The 22,675-nt window shown below is 35.7% G+C and overlaps 1 protein-coding gene across 1 annotated transcript; it reads right to left on the reverse strand.

Moving 5' to 3' along the window:
• Nucleotides 1–687: 687 nt before the first annotated feature.
• LOC113050233 (14-3-3 protein beta/alpha-A) lies at nt 688–8,855 on the reverse strand. Its single transcript, XM_026213019.1, has 6 exons — nt 8,702–8,855; nt 5,709–6,009; nt 4,044–4,167; nt 3,659–3,822; nt 3,374–3,469; nt 688–2,395 (listed from the first exon to the last, which is right to left on the reverse strand). The coding sequence occupies exons 2-6, from the start codon at nt 6,000–6,002 to the stop codon at nt 2,339–2,341; spliced, it is 735 nt and encodes a 244-aa protein (XP_026068804.1). The 5' UTR covers nt 6,003–6,009; nt 8,702–8,855; the 3' UTR covers nt 688–2,338.
• Nucleotides 8,856–22,675: the final 13,820 nt, after the last annotated feature.

Below are 22,675 nucleotides of genomic sequence, written 5' to 3' on the forward strand. Positions count from 1 at the left end.
CATCTTGTGTGAATCATGAGAGAAATATGCACATATCTAGCACTGATAACTAGCAAAAAGTTCAAAACCGTTCTAAACAAATGTCAGTGGGATTTGAAGGACTTTAGACTCATTTTTTTTACCAGAAGCAATGGTTTAAAACACCATGATGGATTTGTTTCTTAAAAACATGCAGATTTTTGCATCACAAGACGTTATTTGATGGACTGGAGTGGATTACGGTGATGTTTCTTATCAGCTGTTTGGACTCTCATTCTGACGGCACCCATTCACTGCAGAGGATCCACTTGTGAGCAAGTGATGGAATGCTACATTTCTCCAAATCTGTTCCTGTGAACAAACAAACTCATCTACATATTATGGATGGCCTGAGAATGACTACATTTTCAACAAATTTGGTAAACCCTTCCCTTAAATTTGTATTGAACCTGGAACATTCCCTTAAATGCTTATTTAACTAGGCATACAAATGTACACTCCAATAAAATCTTTATAGGAGAGTGTGAAGACCTAGAGAACATACTTGTGTATTCTGAATTGAATGTACACCACTACGAAAAACAATACAGCGCAATTTGGAACTGATAAAACTTTATTTCACTTTAAATTGTCTTTTACACTTTCCTGATTATAACATGTAAGGTGAAACTAGAACTGTTTTAAAAGACATACACAAATCTAGTATTACGTCAATAACCAGGTTGTATTTTTTTTTTTTGTCATTTTGTAATTGTTTTTTTCTTTTTCTTAAGCTAGTCTAAATTTTCACAACCACGTGCGCGCTAAGCAATGAAACCGTCACAGAAGCTAACTTTAGGCAGAATACTGGTCAGTAAAAACAAAGCAATTGGAGATACCAGATATACAGACAGGCTCGGCTCCACATTCACTACTGTATTTTTTGTAATCAAGCGTAGAATAACTGCCATTTGTTCAGCTAAGGGGAGAGAAAGAGAGAGATTTCGTCTTCAGTGCATGAACATAGTCTTCAGCTCGAGACAGATGAGTTCTACACCTAAGTGGAATGTTATGGTGATGTGACAAGGTATTGTGACACTGAGTGAGTGACTACTCCTATAAAAACTATTTGCCAAATCCAATCTCGGCTTGTGTTTCACAGACTTTGGGCCAAGACTTCAAAGCCTCCACTGGACTGCAGCACTTTCCTGCGCCATAATTCAAGTTAAATCCAGAATTTCTCAGTTGAACTGTTAAGGTCTTACAGAAATTCCTCTCTTAGCAGGAATGAAGAGTGGAGAAGTTTAAAGTCAGTCTACGGCCCCAAAACTCCTCCTGATTTACATGAAGAGGGAAACATCAAGCATCGACTTCTGTTTGTATAGTTTGTTTGTTGAATAACTTAAACATTTTTGCAAGCATTTAATTTTAGGACAAATTATATTTACCTCTAAAATGTTTACAATTGTACATCTTTATTAAATGGAAGTGCGGGCAATATTATGTCAAAGGGGGAAAAAAAAGTAAATGTACAGAACAAACCAGGAAAATCGTTTACTGATGTCAAACAGCACCTTTATGTTGACTGCCTCATTGACAGAACATTAGGAAACTCTCCAGTTTGTTCACGAAAGGTCTGTAATCGTTAAACATCACACACTAATGGAATGTCTTTAACTTAAAACTGAAAAGACATGGAATTACAAACCTCGGGTCCCTTTTGTCGTCAGCAGTGTATGCAAAATTACGCATATGACAGCAATAATAGTAATGCATGTTAGTCAGTGTCACAATACAGCCTGTTTTCATCCCTTCTGTATGAGATCGCAACAGAATTGCACTGCTCTTTGTAACAAAACCATTCCGATTTCCATTAAGCACGAGTTATCCAGGAGGAAAAACTAAACATCACAGTGTTTGTTAAATTAATGGACAGTTTAATAGGCTTTTGAATAAAACCAGCCATCGCCAGTACACTATTGGAGAGAAGAGACAGAAGGGAAAAATGGTGTTGGGGGTGGACACTATAATGTATTATATCCTGCTAGACCAGAGAATATATACCTTTTAAAAATGTTAGGGAGGATTTTACGAAGGGAAAAAAAGATGGAAATTGTTTCCACTATTCAACCATTTCCCCTCGTCTGGGGGAAAATACACAATCAGACATGTTTGAGACAAGTCAGCCTTGGAAAATCCAAACTTTTCCCTGCCGCTCGTGGCTTCAGGGGTACAAACTTATAGGTCAGGTACAATTCATGCTGCTCGTCATACAGAGAGGTGGATAAAGGGGAGGTGGATTGGATGGAGCAGGGAATTATGGGCTGTATGTGTGTAAGATAAAGAGTGTAGGTGGATTTAACAGTGAAGTGCAACGCCTTTAGTTCTCGCCCTCGCCAGCATCCGCTTCATCACCCTGATTTTCTGATGTCCACAGCTGCAAAACAAATAAAAAAAATTAACATTATACAATGTATTATACATTATACAATGTGTTCTTTTAAGCAAAACTCATTTTAATTGTGTTTAATTTCTCAAAGAACATGACATCATTTATTTGAATCTCAAGTAAATGCATCTTGATTTAAAAAATGTTAGATATTTGTTTTGGAATGCCTTTCATACTATAATATACTGAGGAAGATGTTCACATTTCTACATTTAATGCTGTGAACTGCAAGACTTCCCTGCTGTGATTTAAGACCTTTTGATAAGACCTGAACTTGTGAAAAGGGTAAATTAAGTAAATTAAGCTCTAGTGGTTAATAAACAGAACTGCTTGCGTCTTGCGGAAGAACATCGCAGCCGGAACTACTTCTCTCCGTTTATGTCTATGAAGAATCACAAAGGTACTGGGTTACTCCGCTGCAGTACCCCCGAAGCAATCTAAAATAGTCCGAATATAAACACTTATTATAGGTGTACCCTAGTGATTCAGGTCAAGCTAAAAACACGGTTTGGAAAATGGATTCATGGTGTACTCGCTTATGTTAATTTTTCTACATTTTGAACACAAACAAAGTTACGGACCGCAGCTCTGATTGGTTGTTTTTTACCGGGAGCGCATGACTTTCTGCAAATGGCAATAGGACACTGGGAGGAGCCAGAGGAGCTTGATTTTTTTCACAGATTATCTGTCTCATATTCTACTGTCAGGACATAATGACAGGTTTAATAAATATGTAAAAAATATTTTTTTTACAAAAGTTCCCTACAGCACCTTTAAGACTTTAACCCCTGCAATTCATATCAATTTATAAACTCAAATTGTTATAGTGACAATATAACTTGTAAATGACGAAATAAGCATGGCTCAAACTATCATTTTTAAAGCTTGATTTAAGGTTTGATTTAATGAATAAAGATTAATTTTGGGGCTCTTTCTACAGGTATAAAAGCCAAAGTTGGCACTTACAGTGAGGTTGTCCCTTAGTAACTGCATGATCAGGGTGCTGTCTTTGTAAGAGTCCTCGTTTAAGGTGTCCAGCTCAGCAATTGCCTCATCGAAAGCCTAAGATGAAAGGAAATATGAAGGTAAGTTCTGTTGTCTTCCTGGTACACTGGAATCAAACACTATTTTTCAGTATAAACTCATTTAGTTTCACATTTCAAAATGCTTTTTGAAGATATTCATGGGATAAGAGTGTACCCGAAACAGAAAAAATGAAACAAGTTGTAGATGAACAGATCATTGTCTAACCGTCTTTGCCAAAGCGCAGGCCTGCTCCGGGGTGTTAAGGATTTCGTAGTAAAACACGGAGAAGTTCAGTGCTAGTCCCAGCCTGATGGGGTGTGTTGGCTGCATTTCCTTTTTGCTGATCTCAAATGCATCCTGGTAAGCCTTCTGAGAGTTGTCCACTGTGGCTGTAATTGGAGAGGAAACACAATCAAATTCATGGCCATCAACATCACAGCCTGAATGTTCTCATGCTTTGGCAAGTATATAACCATTTACTCTTAGGACTGGAATTTAAACTTCTGCATTATCAGTTGCATTCATTTCCTATTAGTCTTCTCCCTTTGAATAGATTTAACTGGATCATTTTTATTCAACAAACTTCTTGCTTTAAAGAAAATGAGCTCACTTCTCTTTGCTTCTCCGGATGCCACCTCGGACAGGTATCTGTAGTAGTCTCCTTTCATTTTCAGGTAGAAGACTTTGCTCTCTGCCTGGCTAGCATTGGGAATTAGGTACTTCTCCAGGAGACCCTGATAGAAAAGAGGTAAGACTGACATTAAGCTATGAACATTAATATTACAAATGAACGAAAAGCACTGACCATCAGAAAGAGGAAAAACAACTTTCTTAAAAGGTAAAAAGTGAATTTTTTGATCCACCCTAATTGCATTTTACATACAAACAGTTTTATGTTACAAATAAAATTGATTCCTTTTGCTCTAAACGTAAAGTGGCCTGTCTTGCAGCCTACATAGACAGCATCCTAAGTGAAAACAAATATTAAGTTGTTGATTTCAACTAATTCATAAAAAGCTTTGCACCAGAAGCCCAATGATTTTGACAAAGGCAACGCAAGAGAAACAACACAGTACAGTTTTGGCTAAAAAAAAGCCACTCTTTAAATTCATGTGATATTTTAATGCTATAAAGCCTTAAAATGTTGTAGCCCACTAGATTTTGAAACAGATCATCTAATATTGCATAACAGACATCATAATATTTCTACGTTTTTTCGAGTGATTGACTAGTTTTACCACTAGTCGGAGTTTGCAAATACGATGTGAATTTTGGGATTACAATATTGCATGTTGCTGTTAATTTCGATGACTTTATCTGTGTTGCGTGCAAAAGTAAAATATGTAATAATTAGGGGTGTGCCCGAAGCTGAATACCTTATTGAGAATGGCATGGATAATGGCTTCAATATGAATAACAGATAAGGAATAATTCTGCATGAAAATTCGGCTGAGGCTGGCACAGTCTTGTGTTTGCTGGTTAACAATTGAGCCAGGGGATCAGTGCACTATTATACACAGACTTCTAAAGTCACGCAACAGAGTGTGAAGTGAATGTATGTAAACTTTATGAATGAAAAGAGCACAAATCAAACATTGCATTGCTTTTGCCTCTCTGTGCATCTCTCAGAAATCAGAGCTTGGTAAGAGTAATATCACCTATAATACAACATAAATGTTTTATTATTTATATACATTTAAAACGCAATGATTTAAACCTTAGGCTACGATATGAAATGAACGAATGGAACAAGCACAATGCGCTTACCAATCAAACAGCCGCACTGCGCATCTCAGTCTCTCAAAAACCAAACCAGTTCTCTCTAAAGAGTAGGCTAATAATACAGATACGTTTTCCACTTGGCCTACATGCTTGCATCTTTATCATTTGCTGGTTTGCACAGACACATTTGTTTAGTGAAGTTCAAATAATGAAAATGTGTGCAAATACTCGCCGTTACATGAAATTTTTTATATGTAATGTCATAATTATAAAGTTTTTACAACTGACTTATGTAAATATGCTGCATTAGGCTATGAATTAAGCATTTATTGATAAGAACTATTTAATGTCTTTTCATTTACAGTATTATGAACCACGAGTAGTTGAGAATTTTTTAAATAAGAAATCTACTAGCAGAAATCAGTAGTCGTGCAACCCCTAAAATTCAGCTGCAATTCTAAACCTAAAAATTAATTGCAAATTAAATTAGGTGGAATTTGTAGAACTGTCAAATTAATTGTCAAATATTTTCTTCACACGTCATGTCTCTCACCAGCACGTCGTTGCAGATTTCCTGAAGCTCGGCCTCGATCTTCTCACGGTATTCACGCGCCATCTGCTGTTTCTTCTCGTTGCCCTCTGTTTTCTGCTCGATGCTGGAGATCACGCGCCAGGAAGAGCGGCGGGCGCCCACCACGTTCTTGTAAGCCACGGAGAGCAGGTTGCGCTCTTCGTTGGAAAGCTCAACACCACCCTCTGTGACAGCCTTCATGGAAGCAGCCATGTCATCATAGCGCTCGGCCTGCTCAGCGAGCTTTGCCTTCTGCACTAGGTCACTCTTGTCCATGATGCAGCTACAAAAGTAGGAGAAAATATTTAGTTCGATAACAAAATGCACATTGGAGAGTTGATTTTCCTTTTCCTATAGCCTGTACTAGGAATATAGTAAAATTAAGTCAGGTTAGGTGTCACTTAGTAGTGAGCTTCAAGCTGACCTCCTTTTGTTGTAAAGAGGTCAATTTTCAAGTTGGTGCCTATTTTCACCTGTACCAGATACTATTATTAAATTTGGTACTTATGGAGACTGAAGTCATACTGAAGACTACCCACAAATGATTATGTAAGAGGACCAATGCTTAGGCACAGCTATAAAGTTGCAGTCATTCAGCGACTGTCTCAGAGACTTTATACCAATTCATTACTGAATCAAAGTGAAAAACATAAGTAAAATCCCATTTGAGGTTATAACACAAATTGATGGTATGACAATACAAGAGGATTACCTGAAACCTTAAACAAAGCTTCGTCAAGACTGATTAGTTGGCTTCGAGAAAAGTCAGTTTTGCACACAAAAACGGCATTCAAAACTGGTCTTTAAGTTAAATCACTTTAAATCCCACAACAATGCAACATAATGCCACGTTTGTGTTTTTCTTAACTTTTCTGTAACACTTTACAATAAGGTTCCATTAGTTAATGTTTTAACTAACATGAAATACAATACAGTGGTTCATTGTTATTTCATGTTAATTCACAGTGCATTAATAAAAACAAGCACAACTTTTTATTTTACTAAAATGCATTAGTAAATGTTGAAATTTAACATTAAGATTTATAAATGCAGTAGAAGTATTGTTCAATCTTAGTTCATGTTAACTAAAGTAGTTAACTAATGAATCTTACTGTACAGTGTTACCATTTTTTCTTTGAACTCTAAGATTCTCTGCTGATCAATCATCTTTTTGCTGTGACTAAAATTCACCAGACTTGAACTTTGGTAAAATGTTTAATTTATTATTATTATTATATACTTAAAAAAAATTAAGTATGAGGGATTTATTGTGCCATATAATGCTTAAGAAAATATTAACATACATTTCTGCATCATGAATCGGGTTTATCTATAGATAATGGTATTAGTAGTGCTTAACCTTTTTTTTTTTTGGGGGGGGGGGGGAGATTAGAATAAAGATATGCACTCCATAATGTTGTTTTACCTTGACAATAACTATTTCTGAGAAACAAAAACTTTATTAATAAAGATTTTTTTGCCATATAATGCTTATATATATATATATATATATATATAAAGTGAAGATTACCATGCATTATATGTACTATAACCGCTGATCTATATAGATCAATGACTATAACCCAGGTTTACCCATATGGTGTAATCAGTGGTAAACCTAAAAGACTAGTTTGGGTCAATAAATATGACCACCATAACATTTGTTTTACTTTGATTTTATATTGACAATTGTTCTCTGCACCAAATGGACAAATAATCAGGTCATTTTTAGCTCATACTGCACTGCTGCAGTGGTTTCAGGATTTCTGAAATATATAACCCAATTAAAAAGTAGGTCAAAAACATTATTTCTAAAACGTATTATAACTGGTCAAAGTCTAAACCAAACCCACTTAGTTAGATCAACTATTCTAAAACCATATATATAACCGGAGGTTTCTGGCTGCTGCTTAATATTACATTTATCCAACTGTCCGTGTACTTTTGTGCAAGGTCATGGAATCCGACATGGTATCGGGATTCCAGCAGGCCACGATGGGAATTTCAGCCCTGTCAGCTATCAAAACATAAGTGCCAACGCCCAGGGCGTCGATGTCTCCGCCTAAACCCGAACCACAGGTAACGGTGTCAGTCAGGCGAGTAAACACAGCCCGCACAGCTCCTGGTGACGAACATACACGTGTGAGCTTGCTAATCTTTTGACTAATGAGACAGAGGAGGGCTGGAGAACTAGTTTAAATGTGTAGTTTGAACGGTTAGTATATGACATAAGGGCTGGTGTCGAACTAGATTTATTTACATAGGCCCTCACGACGCGTCCTGTCGACCAGTCCGCCATCCTTTGACGCGGTTGTTTTGCGATTTAAACGATCCAACCCACTATATTATTTGAATTAATTAACTTGAACGGATTTAGGAATAGTGAAACTATAAACGTGAGCCGTTTTAAGCGCCCAACTTCACTAATACTGCACTGCAGTATATTCAAGGCTCGGGCTAACGGCGTTAGCCACCAATGCAACGCCCTCTCACTCGCGTTCCCGTGTGGAATTTAAACGGACGCGCTGATTATTCGCGCCAAATTAAATTTAACTGTTACTAACTGGATTTCATAAGCACGCGCTTTACTCCTCTGGTGTGTAATACTATTAACGTTACCTGGTTAGCCGGTTAGCTTTCTCGACGGCCGGGTGTTGAATAGACGCGGGAGCCGCTAGCCATCGCTCCCGTTCGGATGAGGGTTGTTTCGCACGACGATATTTTGATTATTACACAATGAAAGTGCGGGAATCGCGCGCTCCTAATATAAATCGAACGTGATCGGAAATACATCGGCAATAATCGTTATTCATCGGCCGCCTCGGCCTAAGTCCTTGTACCCAGCCCCAAACCACAATAGACATCTTCCGCCATTGACAGTGATGAGGGGGGCTTACATGTGCAACAGTACAGCAAAATACATCTCTAACATTCATAATATTACCCGAGCGGCCGTAATGGGCAATGTAACTCACATTTAAATATATTTCGAGTCCTGATTTGTGTCTGTTAACGATGGGAGTATCAAGCTGTCCTCCGTTTCGCTGCTCGGGGTATTCAGGGCAGTACCACTTCCGCTTGCGCTGACACTTCCGCTTCCTCTAAACTCCCCCCTCCCCCCGTAAGTATCTATGGTAACCGCTATGCGGGGTTTCCAACACAGTTTTACACGGTCACTCACGTCACAAGGACCATGGTAACCGAAGTAGTGCGTGACGTAGTTAGTCGCCATAGCAACCGTTGCCAGGCGGCGCTCGACAGCTCTGCTGAATTCGAAATGGAATGTTGAAAGATTATTAATAATGGCAACAACAGAAGATGATATTTACTCGTTCTCAGACTGTCTAATCACGCATATGATTCATCCTTTCTCCGGTGCAGCCGCATTATGGAGCATAGTTTTTGTAATGACCATTTCATTGCCATCTCTCATTTCTGTTTTTCATATTAATATCAGTAGTTTTTATTTTTGTCATAGCTATTACTTTTTCACACTAAAAATGGAGCTAAAAACAAGTTTTAAATTAATCATTAAAATAAAAAGAAGGCGAAAATTGTGTAAAATGATTTATAGAAATATTAAAATGTTAAATATCTGGTTTTCCTAATTTTATGTTATAACTTTTTCTTTTTATACTAGCCTATATCTGCCCATGCAAAGACTTGCATAGGCTTTCTTTACATCTTAACAAATTTTCTTGATCTATTTGTTAAGTAAGTTTCAACCTTTTCAATTTGTTGATGAAAAAAGAGGAGTTTATAATGTTCCAAAGAATATCTTGTGCTTTGATGGAAAAAAGTTACATAATCAGTGTCATTAAATTGCTTATTTAATTAGTGACCTAGAAATAGTGCAGAATCTTAAATATTTATTCCTTTTTTTAATATCTATGCTCATTCAACATCAACCACAGCACCATCAACAAATTCTCTAGAATTTTCTAGAATTATTTATTTAGCCTTTTGCATTTGTGAATGTACAATGATGGCTCATTATGAATGAACCATAATTCATTTTTTAAAAACAGGCCAAAGATAAAAGACAACCCATTTAAACAGGGTCTTTTAACACTGTCAGCGCTTGTGATACACAGAAGTCACCAGGAGGGTGTAGTGTAGATCTCTACAGTGACTCAGAGAGGTCAGTCTGGCATTGCTTTAGTTTAAATAAAATGTTTCATTTTACATGGGCTTTTATGAAACAGCCATAATAAAGCCTGCAGTTTTAACCAAAACGGGAGCATTACTAAGATCACAGTCTACACCAACAGCAATTTGTTGCAGAAGTAGCTCCATGCAGGTAATCTCATTGCAGATAGTATTGCTTAAAGGTAAACAACATTTGTTAGTTTCTAGGCCATTTTTATAATTGGTATGATGTCAAGACACAATGATGACCTAACTAGGTTTTCTTTTGTTAAACAAAAATGCATAGCATTGCAACTTTGCATTGATAGGGCAGGTTTACTCCTGTAGGCTTCATGCATTACAATCAAGTGCTGAAGATTTTTCCCTCAGTTTGTAGGTTCCCAGGTATTATGCTCCTTTAATGCCAAAGCTTTAAAAGAAAAACAGAATGTTTAATGCAATCAAAATAAACATACATAGAACTTTTGAGGTTGATGTTTCTGCATTGTGCCACAAACAGCTGGAATTTTCCACTGAACTGATTTTTTGTTTTTGTTTGTTTTATATATTTTTGCATGCCCGCCTCCTCATATAAAAAGCTTTTCAGTCTTCAGTGTCAGAGTACTCATGCTCTTATACTCAGATCTTTCATTTTAAAGCACATGACTTGAAGCAAGACCTGGAGTTAAAAGCATAGCATATCAATTCCAATGATTTTCTGATTATCTGCAGCAAGAAAATCAATGGTTCTATCAGGTAACCAACTAAGCATCAACTTCATTAATTTAGAATTGGAATTATCAGCATGACCTTTAAACTTTAAAACCCAGGTCACACAGAGTTAAATCTGAAGCACTCAAGCACACCTTGCTTGCTGGTGTGAATAATGTCCTTTTTGTAATTACCATGTTCTACTCATCCACCTATACAACAAAGTAGAGCAACCAAATTTTGTGCATGAAGAATAACTAAATTGATTTTCTCCAGGTTTTGGGGGGAAAAAGCCTTATTGCTCAATTAAATAGATACAGCAATGAGTAAGAGTGTTTCATAAACCAATTTAAATCTTTTTTCAGAGGCGCTATATCATGTATGACTCAGACCCAAAATGAGGCTGGGTTATTTTGGGACAGCAAACCAGATGACTGAAAAAGACAGCATGAAGAACTGAACATGGTCATTATTATCATGAACACTCATTTATAATCTAAGCGTTTCTTTAAATAAAATAAGCTAAAATACATTCTGAAGCCTATATCGTCAAATTTACAAACTATTTAATTTTTTAAATAAATGATACAAATGAAAAAAAAAACCTGTTATTCTGAGTGCCTAAAATAAATTTCTTGAAATAAACCTTAAAAAAAAAAAATCCAGCACAAAAGAGGCTGCTGTATCGTGTCGAGTTTATGTTCCCTAATGGGACTTGAGAATAATATCTATAGCTGCGAGTCTCCAGGGAAATCTGTACAGACCTGCTTAAGGCATGTTCAAGCAGATTTATTTAAGCAATGCAAGCATGTATTGATGCTGACTTTGTCGCCTATTCATAAATCAAAGACATACACTGCTGTATGTGTTGTTGTTCTTTTTAATGAAAGCTCTGCACAAAAGCTAGCCTATATGACTGATGCAAGCATCATTATTATTTCTGTTTATACTTTAGGGTTAGAGACAACAGTGTTATTTTAGTATTAGTCATATACTATTATACTATTTATTAAAAATCTAATAGTTTTTATTTTTATATTTTAAGTTTCCAGTTAAATTTTTAGTAATTATGTTGTGTGATTTTGTAATTTTTATTAGTTTTTCATATTTATAGCTTTAAGTACTTATTATTTTAGTTTTAGTAATTTTTGTATGCTACTGCAACATTTCTAATTTTCACTTTTTTTTCTTTAAAGGTGCAATGTGTAATATTTACAACGATCGTACTTAATGAACCGTTATGTTTCTATTACTTTAATAGTGCTCTACACAGCGCGTTTCGTAACTTTGTTGTTCTTGCAAATTAAACAATGACACAATGATGAACAAGTACATTAATATTCGCAATACCATTGATGTATTGAATAAATATGAAATAACATCCTGAGAAGCAAAATAAATAAATACTACAGCTAAGAAACAAATCCATTATTTGGAGTGGGGAATGAGTGGTTATGAATGAATGAATGAAACAGATACAACTCGAATCGTGGCACTTGAGATCAGTGTCTCTTTAGCGGCTGGGTACGCTTTCAACTCGTCTTTTTAGACTTGAGAAAAACTGTACACATTAAATTACATGATTTGACTGATTTTTACGTTGAAAGGGCGACGTTCAATTTCATTAAAAGAAATTATCATTCATGTTTTCATAACCACTGGCCAAATTCAAAAACAAAACTATAATTAAATAATCTTTGAGAGCAAGGGGGCCCCCTGGTGTCTTGGGGGCCAGACACAGCTTGAATATTTTGCATATAGGGAGGATCGTCTCTGGCCAGAAGCACATTTTGTAATTCAGAAGACGGGCCTTCTTTTGATACAGGAACTATTCAAGCTGTTCATGCCAGACAGGGGTGAGAGGCGTTGTAATAATGTAAAATATGCAAAAAAAAAACTAGTATGAGAGCCTGTTGTAGTGCACCCCCAAAATAAAATCAAGACATTGTAAAAGAGCATAATGGGACCCCTTTAAAGCTAGAATGTCTTGAAGGAATTGTTCAGTTTTTTACTTCACAAGAAATGAATTTATGGAGTTGTGTGGATTAGTTGTGGATGATCGAGATGTTTTCACTCACCCTAACATCGCAGCAGTGGCTTTTGCACAGTCAGTTGCATTTTCTTTAATAAACATAAAAACTGTAATGTAGAAGATACTGGTGATCTAAACCTCAGAATCTTTTCACTTTTTTTTCTCTTGGTTGAAATAAAGGCCTGTTAAATAAGTATTCAAGAAATGAACTGCCTCACAAGACACTGTATGCCTCTCGTGTTGAAGAGTGAACGTTATAGTCTTGGACAATAGCACACATCGATTATATTGTTCAGCTATATAATGGAGAGAGGGAGAGATTCTTTACCATGCATGGAGAGAAAGGAAAGAACTATACTACCACACAATATAGTCTTTATGTTGGCATGCCATTTTAGTATCTAATCATTCCCTGGATATAATTGAACGCGCATTACTGACAGCCAAACAACTGAAAGGAAGGAGCACAGCACAGCAGAGTGGCATATATCATCCCAGCATGAAACATGAATGAGAAACTAGATTTGTACATTTTCTGAAGGAAAGATGAATGGTGCCTGCTAATGCAAAACTCCCTTACTGTGGTTGTTAGTATGTTGCCATGCAGTTTCTTGAGTGTTCTGGTTGGTTGCTAGGTGGTTGCCAGGGTGTTACTGCATTCTGAGTGGTCGTTTCTATGTGATTAATGGCTCACATTTCAGACATACAGACCAAAACAAAAACAGACATTCTGACACGGAACACACATTTCAAAGCAGAATAACTGGCTGTAGCAGTGTTTTTCGAAGAAACAAGCATGTGAACAAAGCATGTTTCCCAAATATCTGCAAACATGGTGTTTTATACAGTTAAAGAAATACAGAACCTTTACAGGCAATCCAGTATTTTCCTTGGAAAAAAGTGAACAAGAAATACTAAACGGATGAACTGAATTAAAAACAATTATAGTTAATCGATAAGTGCCAACGAGTATTGAAAAACAGGTGTTCGTCTGAAAATTCTCCTTAGTACAAATGAAATCATTATTGTTTCCTTTTCCATCTTCTCTAGTGCTTCTTTACAGTCTAAGCATTTGATTGACTTCAATTAAGTAATGGAACTGTCCTTCAGCTTCAGTCCAGTAACTGCCTCTCTGTTTGACATTGTCTTAAGACGTGAACCGATGCTTGACACACTTAGCCGTTTCTCCATACTCCGCTTTTTAATGATAAGCCGAGGATATCAGATATGAAAGACACGGCATCATCCTCGGAGCCCCAATTTCTATATTAACTGGCAGCAGGCTGCTCCATTTTCAGCAATCTAGGTTGATGTGTACTGGAGGAAACCGATGGCACTCTTAAAATGAGTGCCAAGAACTTGTGGTTGGCAAATGAAGCAAGGAACAGAGAGTTTCTGCACAAGTCATCACATAATACGTCTATACACTTGCACATGTCAGATACAAGAAGCAGATTACTTAAAAATACACAACATGAATTCAAAATGAACACTATTTCCTTTCCCAATGCAAGTTCTTGGTCTTATTGTAAAGAATTCATCTGTGCATGTTATAAAAAAACAAAAAACAAAAAAAAAAAACACCTGTATGCCTTATGTTTTTCTTTGGAAAACAAAATAAGATTTTGAAGAATGTTGGTAACCAAACAGTTTTGTTTCCCACTTACTTCCATTTTATTTTTGTCTATATGGAAGTCAATCGCTATGCTTCATCCATCTATTTTAATTCACATTGTGGGTAATCACATTAACAAATGTGCAATGGAAATGCAAAGATGCACATCAATTCTAAAAATGTGCAATAAAAGTGAGTGCACATTTTTTATCGATAAGAAAATGTGTGCAGAAACTACGATAGAAGCATATTTACAGAATAAAATTCCTCAAAGCACATTAAAAAAAGTAAAGTGACTTTGCATGATGGGATAGCATAACTGCACTAACCAGCAGACTAATCTCTCTGCACAATATCTGAAATGTTTGGTCATACTTAAATGTCTAAGCCAAAGTCTGTCGTCAAAGTGGTTCTCTCTAATTACTTCCCAGAAATGTTTTGCCAAACAGTGTCCATGTTTATTGCATTTCATCTACTGAGGCACAGGTAATTTATAATATATGAAAAAAGACCCAAAGTGCCTTCTCCTACTGCAGCAATTTACCTTTTCTTAGTGATATTTGGCAACAGTTTATCAGGAAGTGACCATGTTCATCTAGCTGGATGGAAATGGAGCTTTATTTGCAATTTTTTAAATATGATATTCCAACTTTGCACATAAGTGAAATTCTCAGCTTTGGATGGAAAAACAGCTAATGGGAAGTAAAACTATTTGGTTACTGACATTCTTCGAAATAACTTGCAACACGTCATCAATAAATGCTGGAGCGTTTTAGTCTATAACTAAAGCAGTTAGACTATAAACTTACATTAAACATTAAACACATAAGGAGAATAATACAGCATCTTATATCATTTCTCATCAAAACCACAGTTTTGATTCTGCAGTGCAAAGCATAATAGATACAAAATGAAATATTCAGCAGCCCCTAAAGGCAATTTAGAGAATTTATTTACACATATCCATCTTTGATCTAAATCGTCAATCCCATAAGACACGCCTGCCCCATAGCCCTCCCAGAGAAATATAGTGGTGGGACATCATCTGTAAATTGCTTTCTGACTCAGCATGTCCTAGTAAAATGAATTCACACTACAGCAGGTAGTGGGCCCATGGTGGGAAACAGCTGGCTGCGATATTTGCTTCTCTCTGGTAAATAGAGACAGCCGGCATGCATCGCTGTCCTTGGATGAGCTCAAACCAACTCAGTAGGTGAGACGGCACCAACAAATGAGGTTACCACGGGAACAAAAGAGGGTGGCCTTAGCAGGTGTTTGTGAGACATATAGCATCTGCTGTGAATAACACTCAGGTAAAAAAAGATTTCTGCAAAGCACTATCTGTTAAAAATATTTCGTTTTTTTGTCTAAATAAATTAAACACTAATTATTAACAATATATAACAACTAAAATTAATCATTCTAAGTGAAATAAGGCATTAAAATATAATGTACTATATCAGACATGCACCAATATTAAAACTCTAAGCCAATAACCAATAAATAATCAATTACATTTGTGTTTTAAAAATCTATACTATTTTGTCTAAATAAACATTAAAAACCCAAATATTTTAAGTGAATTTAGGGCAAAAATATTATAATGAAAAATATTGATGAACCAATATTATAATTCAGGGTAAAAAACAATAAATTATTATTATATATAAATGAACAAATAAACCATAATGGACAAGCAATATGTAAATAAAGATATGATAGCATTATATTTATCATTTTTGGTTCGTAATGCTAAAATATCTTTGAATAATACAAAATGTATTGATATCACATGGTTTGTAAACAAACTGTCAAAATTCATGCTTCAGTTTATTATTAGTCAGAAGACTTATCTTGCATGGAAAATACAAAAAAATAATTCCAGCTGTCACAGAAGCATGTGAGGGAGTGTGTATTATATCAGGATGGACTGACAGAACTAATGGAGCTCTATGATCACAATGTTCTTTGCTTATTTCAAGGGCAGGTGGCTGCTACATTCCGCTGAGCTCTTTGTAGAGGATGATAATGGCTTTCCAGTTTTTTTAGGTCAGTCTGATGCATGATTTTGCTGTCTGTGAATAATATGCATTTTATTGTGTGTGCGCAAACCAGCTGTTCCAATTCAGTCATTATTGTAAACGTGGCCATTTGGTGAAGACAGATTTCCTGCACATCCAAACAAACTAGGAAACTGTATTATCAGTGGACTTATATCTGCACAAAGCTTGTGTTAATCAAATGGTTTGTACTGGTTTCTACTTCTAAACCAAAACAAAGTCACAATGTACTGAAATACACATATGCAAATGCTTCTTACACTGCTTGTTTCCACACACATGCATTCTGAAATCTGCCAGAACGCAACTCATAACTCAAAGCAGAAGCAATACAAATTCTCAGCATAGGTTAATGAAAATCCAGTCATTCATTGATAGTTCGTGTTAATTCACAGTGCATTAATGTCAACAAGCACAATTCTTTTAGACAACTTTTTACAACAGGATTATAATAATGCAATGATGAATGTTGCAATTACAAAAAACTAAGATTAATAAATGATGCAGAAGAATTGTTCATTCGTTGTTTTTTGTTACAAAAAAATAAAAGAAAGAAAGAGCAGCTTCGGGCTGAAGAGCTTTCTAGAGATGTGAAGGTAAAGACGGGGCTGTTGAGAGCGGCTCACAAAGACAAACCAATACCAAATGAAAGCAGACTAGAACATCTGCACCTTAGACAGCAACTAATGAAAGCACAGTTTCTTCTCCCTACTATGCTTTCCACTATCACCAAGATGGAGAGCGAGACAGAGAGAGAGCACTCGACCTTTACTGTAGACATCCAGAGTAAGTGCAAATTACAGCCGAATGATTTATGTTAGCTCCTCTCCCAAATTTCCACAACATCAGCAAGTGCTCAACATCCAGATGCAGCCGTACCTCTCCCTCTCTCTCTCTCTCTCTCTCTCTCGCTCGCTCGCTCGCTTCCTTCCACCGTTCCACCTAAGATGTCACAAGGACACATTGGTAGAGACATCCTCATTTCGTCCTGCTGGAGAATTGTTTCTCCTGGGTACTTATTTAATTACTTTGTGCTGTTTGATGACAAGAAACATGCACACACCCACTACCTGATTGCAAGGTGATGACCTCTGTAAATGCTGAATGGCACAGACAGAGGGGAAACAGATTTAAAAAAAAAAATAATAATAATAATGCTCATGTAATTTATCCATCCTCAACCCCTTATTAATTACTTATTATAAGGCTAGACACAAATATTTTCTCTATTTCTGCAGGCATTGTGCTTGGGGACAAACTATGAGGTGTTTAGTGTACTTTCACAAAGGCTACTCCTTCTCACTGTTATTTATTTCTTTATTACAATTTTAATATTTTTAAGTTTCGTTTTAAATCTTTAAGTTTTTGTAATTTGTATGTTTGTCATTTTTATTATTATTTTATGGTTTAATTTTTGTAATGTTCCTGTTTCCGTTTAATGTTTAATTTTAATGTCAAATTCAATTAGTAGCTTAGTCGTTTGCATTTTTGTTTTTAAGTTAAGGATTTAAAAAAATGTATTTCAGCTATGATTTTAGTTAACAATAACATTGCAAATTCTGTATTTGTAAATATACTCAGTATGCACATTGTTGTGTATATTTTCTATATTTACTACAATGTGCGGTTTATAACTGGCAGACGTGAAATAATGTATCCCTTCATGCAATGTGCTCGACATAATATCTACAATTTAAAAAATCTCTTCCTAGTCTAATTACTCAAAGTCTTTTATAGGAGATTGGACAATAAAAAAAAAACAGTTTTAAATACCATAATGCATGAAATTAGGTCATGTGACTGCAATGTAGTATGCTACTATTAATATGTTGCATTATTTTTACTTGTTATAGAATGCTATTCTGAATTAATGAAAGCACTGAAAATCAGTATATTTATTTTGATATTTTCTTGGGTCCAACTTCTTGGGTTAAAAGTCTTGAATATAATGTACATATCCAAAGTTCAAACGCAACATGAAGCTATTTTTTTGACCTGTGTTATCCACAGGAAGTGAGTAGCTGCTGCTGTCCTGCGGCGTGGTGGATCTCAGCTAGAGGCGCACTGATTGCTCGTGTAAACACAGACAGGTGCTCTGAGACTATTTTGGAGCAACTCACATTAGAGCTTGATAAAGACTGATTTTGCTCTCCATTATTGCAGAGCACTTCTGAACACTTCTGCACAGAACCGCTCGTATTACGTCTGCTGCACACCTAAAATTCCCAAAAATGAAACCTCAACCTTATGTCGTTCTAAGCCTATATGACTGTTTTTTTTTTTGTGTGTGTGTGTGTAGATACAAAGTATTGTTTTTGTCCATAAGGTGAAAATCAGTGTTGTTTGCATTGTCTGGCATTACAATCAGCTAATGTTTGATAGCAGCTGAATTAAATCCAATTCTTACTGATTTAGAAGAGCTGGTTGTTAAATAGTGCTTGTTTTGCTCAAGCATGTCACATTTTCTCAGAAAATATGATTCATTTTATAGCATTTTTACTTTTGACAAGAATTTGCAAGGTGACTGTCTTCTATTAACTTAATCACCAGAAAAACTGACACAGAGACAGGATTCTTGTTCAATTATCAACTCATTGTTACATGGATAAATGATTCTGAATCTTGATTTCAAGTTATTATGTTATTATTATTATTATTATTACAGATTTTGGCAAAAACTTTTTTGTTTATTTTTTTATAAACTTGTGTTAAAGATCTTTGACATAAAATGCAGTATTTGAACACATTTTTTTCACTCCATTGCAGATTTTTAAGTTAAATGATACATGTTGAAATCTTTGATATTTGATGCATCTGGTTATTTTGATAAGTGCATTAAAGCTCTTGTATACAGAGTATGCTATTTGAATTTTTTTTTATAAATTTTGAACTCATTAAAGGTGCTGTAGGGAACTTTTGTAAAAATATATTATTTACATATTTATTAAACCTGTCATTATGTCCTGACAGTAGAATATGAGACAGATAATCTGTGAAAAAATCAAGCTCCTCTGGCTCCTCCCAGTGGTCCTATTGCCATTTGCGAACCTCCGTCGCTCCCGGCAAGAAACAACCAATCAGAGCTGTGGTCCGTAACTTTGTTTGTGTTCAAAATGTAGAAAAATGTATATAATAAGCGAGTGCAGCCTGAATCCATTTTCCAAACCATGTTGTTAGCTTGTCCTGAATCACTAGGGTGCACCTATAATAAGTGTTTATATTCGGACTATTTTAGATTGCTTCGGGGGTACCGCGGCGGAGTAACACAGTACCTTTGTGATTCTTCATAGACCTAAACAGAGAGAAGTAGTTCCGGCTACGATGTTCTTCCGCAAGACGCAAGGAGTTCTGTTTATTAACCGCTAGAGCGTCAAAAGTTCCCTACCGCAGCTTTAAAGGCAACATTAGGCCCTTTTTGCAAATCAGCAAATGTTACAAATACAAACACACTGTCTGTCTAACTTCCAGATGTGTTTTTGTAACCCAGTCTGGAGTTCGGTGTTGGATGTGTTTAAATAGGCCGACTCAAAGGGGACTCTCCTGTGTGTCTCTCGTGTGCCAACCAAAGGTAGTGTCCTAATAGTAGGACCGTTTTTTTTTTAGAGCAGGAGCTGCTACAAATCAACATCGAGTAGATCAGTGTGCGGATGTGCAATGCTTTTTATGAGATGCCCAGCATTCAGACCATCAGTACCCTTGGAAACAACACAATAACAGACAGCAGAAGTCAACAGGAGAGATAACATCTGTGCATGTTGCTCAACTCACACAGCCATCAACATAACAAGATTAGAGAATGACTGTAAAAAATCAGGGTGAAGCCAACAGGATTGAGGATTTAGCAGTGTTTCAATAACTGAAATGATGCGGGTCTGAACAAAAAGCTGTTACATAACAAGTATTTGGAAAATATCAGGAAGAAAAGCAAAGGATTTGATGGAATAACTAAATAGAATAACTGAAAAGAACTATAAAGAACAATGTTACAACTATCTATGTAGCATTATGGACTATGAAATAGATTTCAACTTTTATATATATATATAGCTTTATTTTAAGTCACAAAAATGTTTTTAATATTTTAAATGTAATTTATCAATATCAACACCAGCAAAAAAAAAAAAAAAGTCCACAATCAAGGTAAAATTATATATATATATATATATATATATATATATATATATATATATATATATATATATACACACACACACACACACACACACACACACACACACACACACACACACACACACACATATATATATATTTATATATATATATATACATATATATATAAATAATAATAATTCAGCATATCAACTATTTCAGTACCTTGGGATGAAACAAAAAGAAAACACCCCTAGCAGTAGTATAGTAGTCTTTATAACTGACACCTTAAGAGGGTTTTATCTGTTGAGACACTGGGATGCTGAAAGCACAAAGAGCTGTCAAAATTGATAAGATTTGGTTTGATTTGGATTTTAGGGTTTCATAAAAACATCTTGACATTTGCAAACTTTTGTATAAAAAAAAACAAAACAAAAAAACAAGACCTAGAGCTGCCATATATATTTGGTAGGCAGACTGGCTAAGAATAGCTGGACATTTGGAAAATTTAGAAACCACAAACGGAGAACTGATTCAGTTTAGCATCTTGAATGAGAAGATCTGTGACATTACACCTCCTGTCGAGTGCATTTACATGAAACACCTGAAATTACCCATGACTCATTGAACTAAACCGCTCTAAATGCCACACAGCCTGAGACAGTCTATCAAGGTTAGCCTCTTGCATCCACTTCCTGTGGAGAGCACCCGTCTGTTTCATGTTTACAGGCATCAGTCAGCAATGGTCGTGATAGTGGGTTTATGTCTATCAAATCAACAGTTTCAGTTCAAAAAGTCTTTTTTTAGACAGACATGACTAATGCAAGTTTAGCTCACAAATAACTATTTGGATAAAATCAATATGATGTTTTGGCAGTTATGTTTTAGGTAATACAGTAATTCTATACTGTATGAACATGAATAAATGACAACAAAAATGTCAATTTTGGGGCGAACTATCCCTTTAAGATGCCAAAAGCAGGCTCGCCATGCAGGGAATAACATAAATCTGTGGAATTAATCCCAGATCTTACCTCAGTAGGTTTTTGTGCATTTGTAAATCCGAAATTTTATGGCGACCCGCATGACATTACAAAAAACATGCTCCAAATGAAGTTTAGCATCAAATCGAAGGGCTCAAGTATGTAAGGGGAAGTTAGCATATATTAGAAAACAAGAGAGAGAGAGAGAGAGGGAGAGATAAAGAGAGATAAACGTGTAGCTCTATGTTGATGTTAAAAGCTGTTAGAGGGATTGGCCTGTGGACACGGCGCTTTGTAAATCCAATAAGTGGATTTTGCAATTCTGTGATAGACTGAGCGCTTTTGCTTAGTTGGTAGAATGATGTGATCAAGCAAAGCTTCAATACGACACGCCCCCAAAAAGAACCAGACAATCACTTGGGTTTCTGTGTGTGGCACTTTTAACAGTGAGGGCCTCTTTTTTTAATCAAATAACCATATATTTAGCGTAATTACCTTTATTGAAGCACTATTAAGTAATTGGCAAACCGTGGTCGGCCACACTGAACGGAGATGCTGGTGCCTGAAAATTAATCTGCAAATTTAAGTGTTTCCTGGCCCACATCAGCTCGACCTGGATGTCAGTTGAGCTCCACTTTTACAAGTTGCTTTCAGAATAAGACAGTATGTTAATGAAAAATGCAGACAATTGGACCAGAAAATGTAGGCCATCCACACTGCGCTGCTCCACAGAGAAGAAATCTCACAAATGGGATCTCATCATAGCTCAGTTGTTTCTCCTAGGCAGCAATGATGGAGGTCAATGTTTCTGTATATGGCCTAATTTTCAGATTTTTTATCTAAGAAGAAGAGAAACAAACAAACAAACAATTCAGTAATCTCAAGAACTCAACAATGTGCTTAAGTTTACCAAGATACTAGTCTTCAATTAAAAGCCTATGGACATTTATTTTCCATTATATAATTTTATATTAAAAATATAAAAATGTAACAACAAATTCTTATCTCGCAATTCTGATTTTTTTCTTCTTCTTACAATTGGGAGTTTATATCTCGCAATAGCAAGTTATAAACTCATAATTTTGAGTTTACATTTTGCAATTCTGACCTTTTTCTAGCAATTTTGAGTTTATATCTTGCAGTTCAAACTTATGTTTTGCTATTCTGAGTTTATAACTCAATTTTATATTTATATTTCTTAGTTCTGAGTATAAATCATGCAATTCTGACTTTATAGCTCACAATTCAGACTTTTTTTAGCTTAGAACCTTAAGAGCAAAAGTCAGAACTGTGAGATAAAAAATACATAT

This window comes from Carassius auratus, chromosome 31 (assembly GCF_003368295.1).
Source record: "Carassius auratus strain Wakin chromosome 31, ASM336829v1, whole genome shotgun sequence".
NCBI classification, from domain to species: Eukaryota; Metazoa; Chordata; class Actinopteri; order Cypriniformes; family Cyprinidae; genus Carassius; species Carassius auratus.

What these genes read in the sequence shown, in the direction of transcription:
- LOC113050233 (XM_026213019.1), bottom strand. Translation starts at nt 6,002, where the DNA reads ATGGACAAGAGTGACCTAGTGCAGAAGGCAAAGCTCGCTGAGCAGGCC. An exon ending in AAATCTGCAACGACGTGCTG is followed by an intron (nt 4,168 to 5,708) that starts GTGAGAGACATG and finishes CTTTTCTATCAG; the next exon opens with GGTCTCCTGGAGAAGTACCT. An exon ending in CCTGCGCTTTGGCAAAGACG is followed by an intron (nt 3,470 to 3,658) that starts GTTAGACAATGA and finishes CTTTCATCTTAG; the next exon opens with GCTTTCGATGAGGCAATTGC.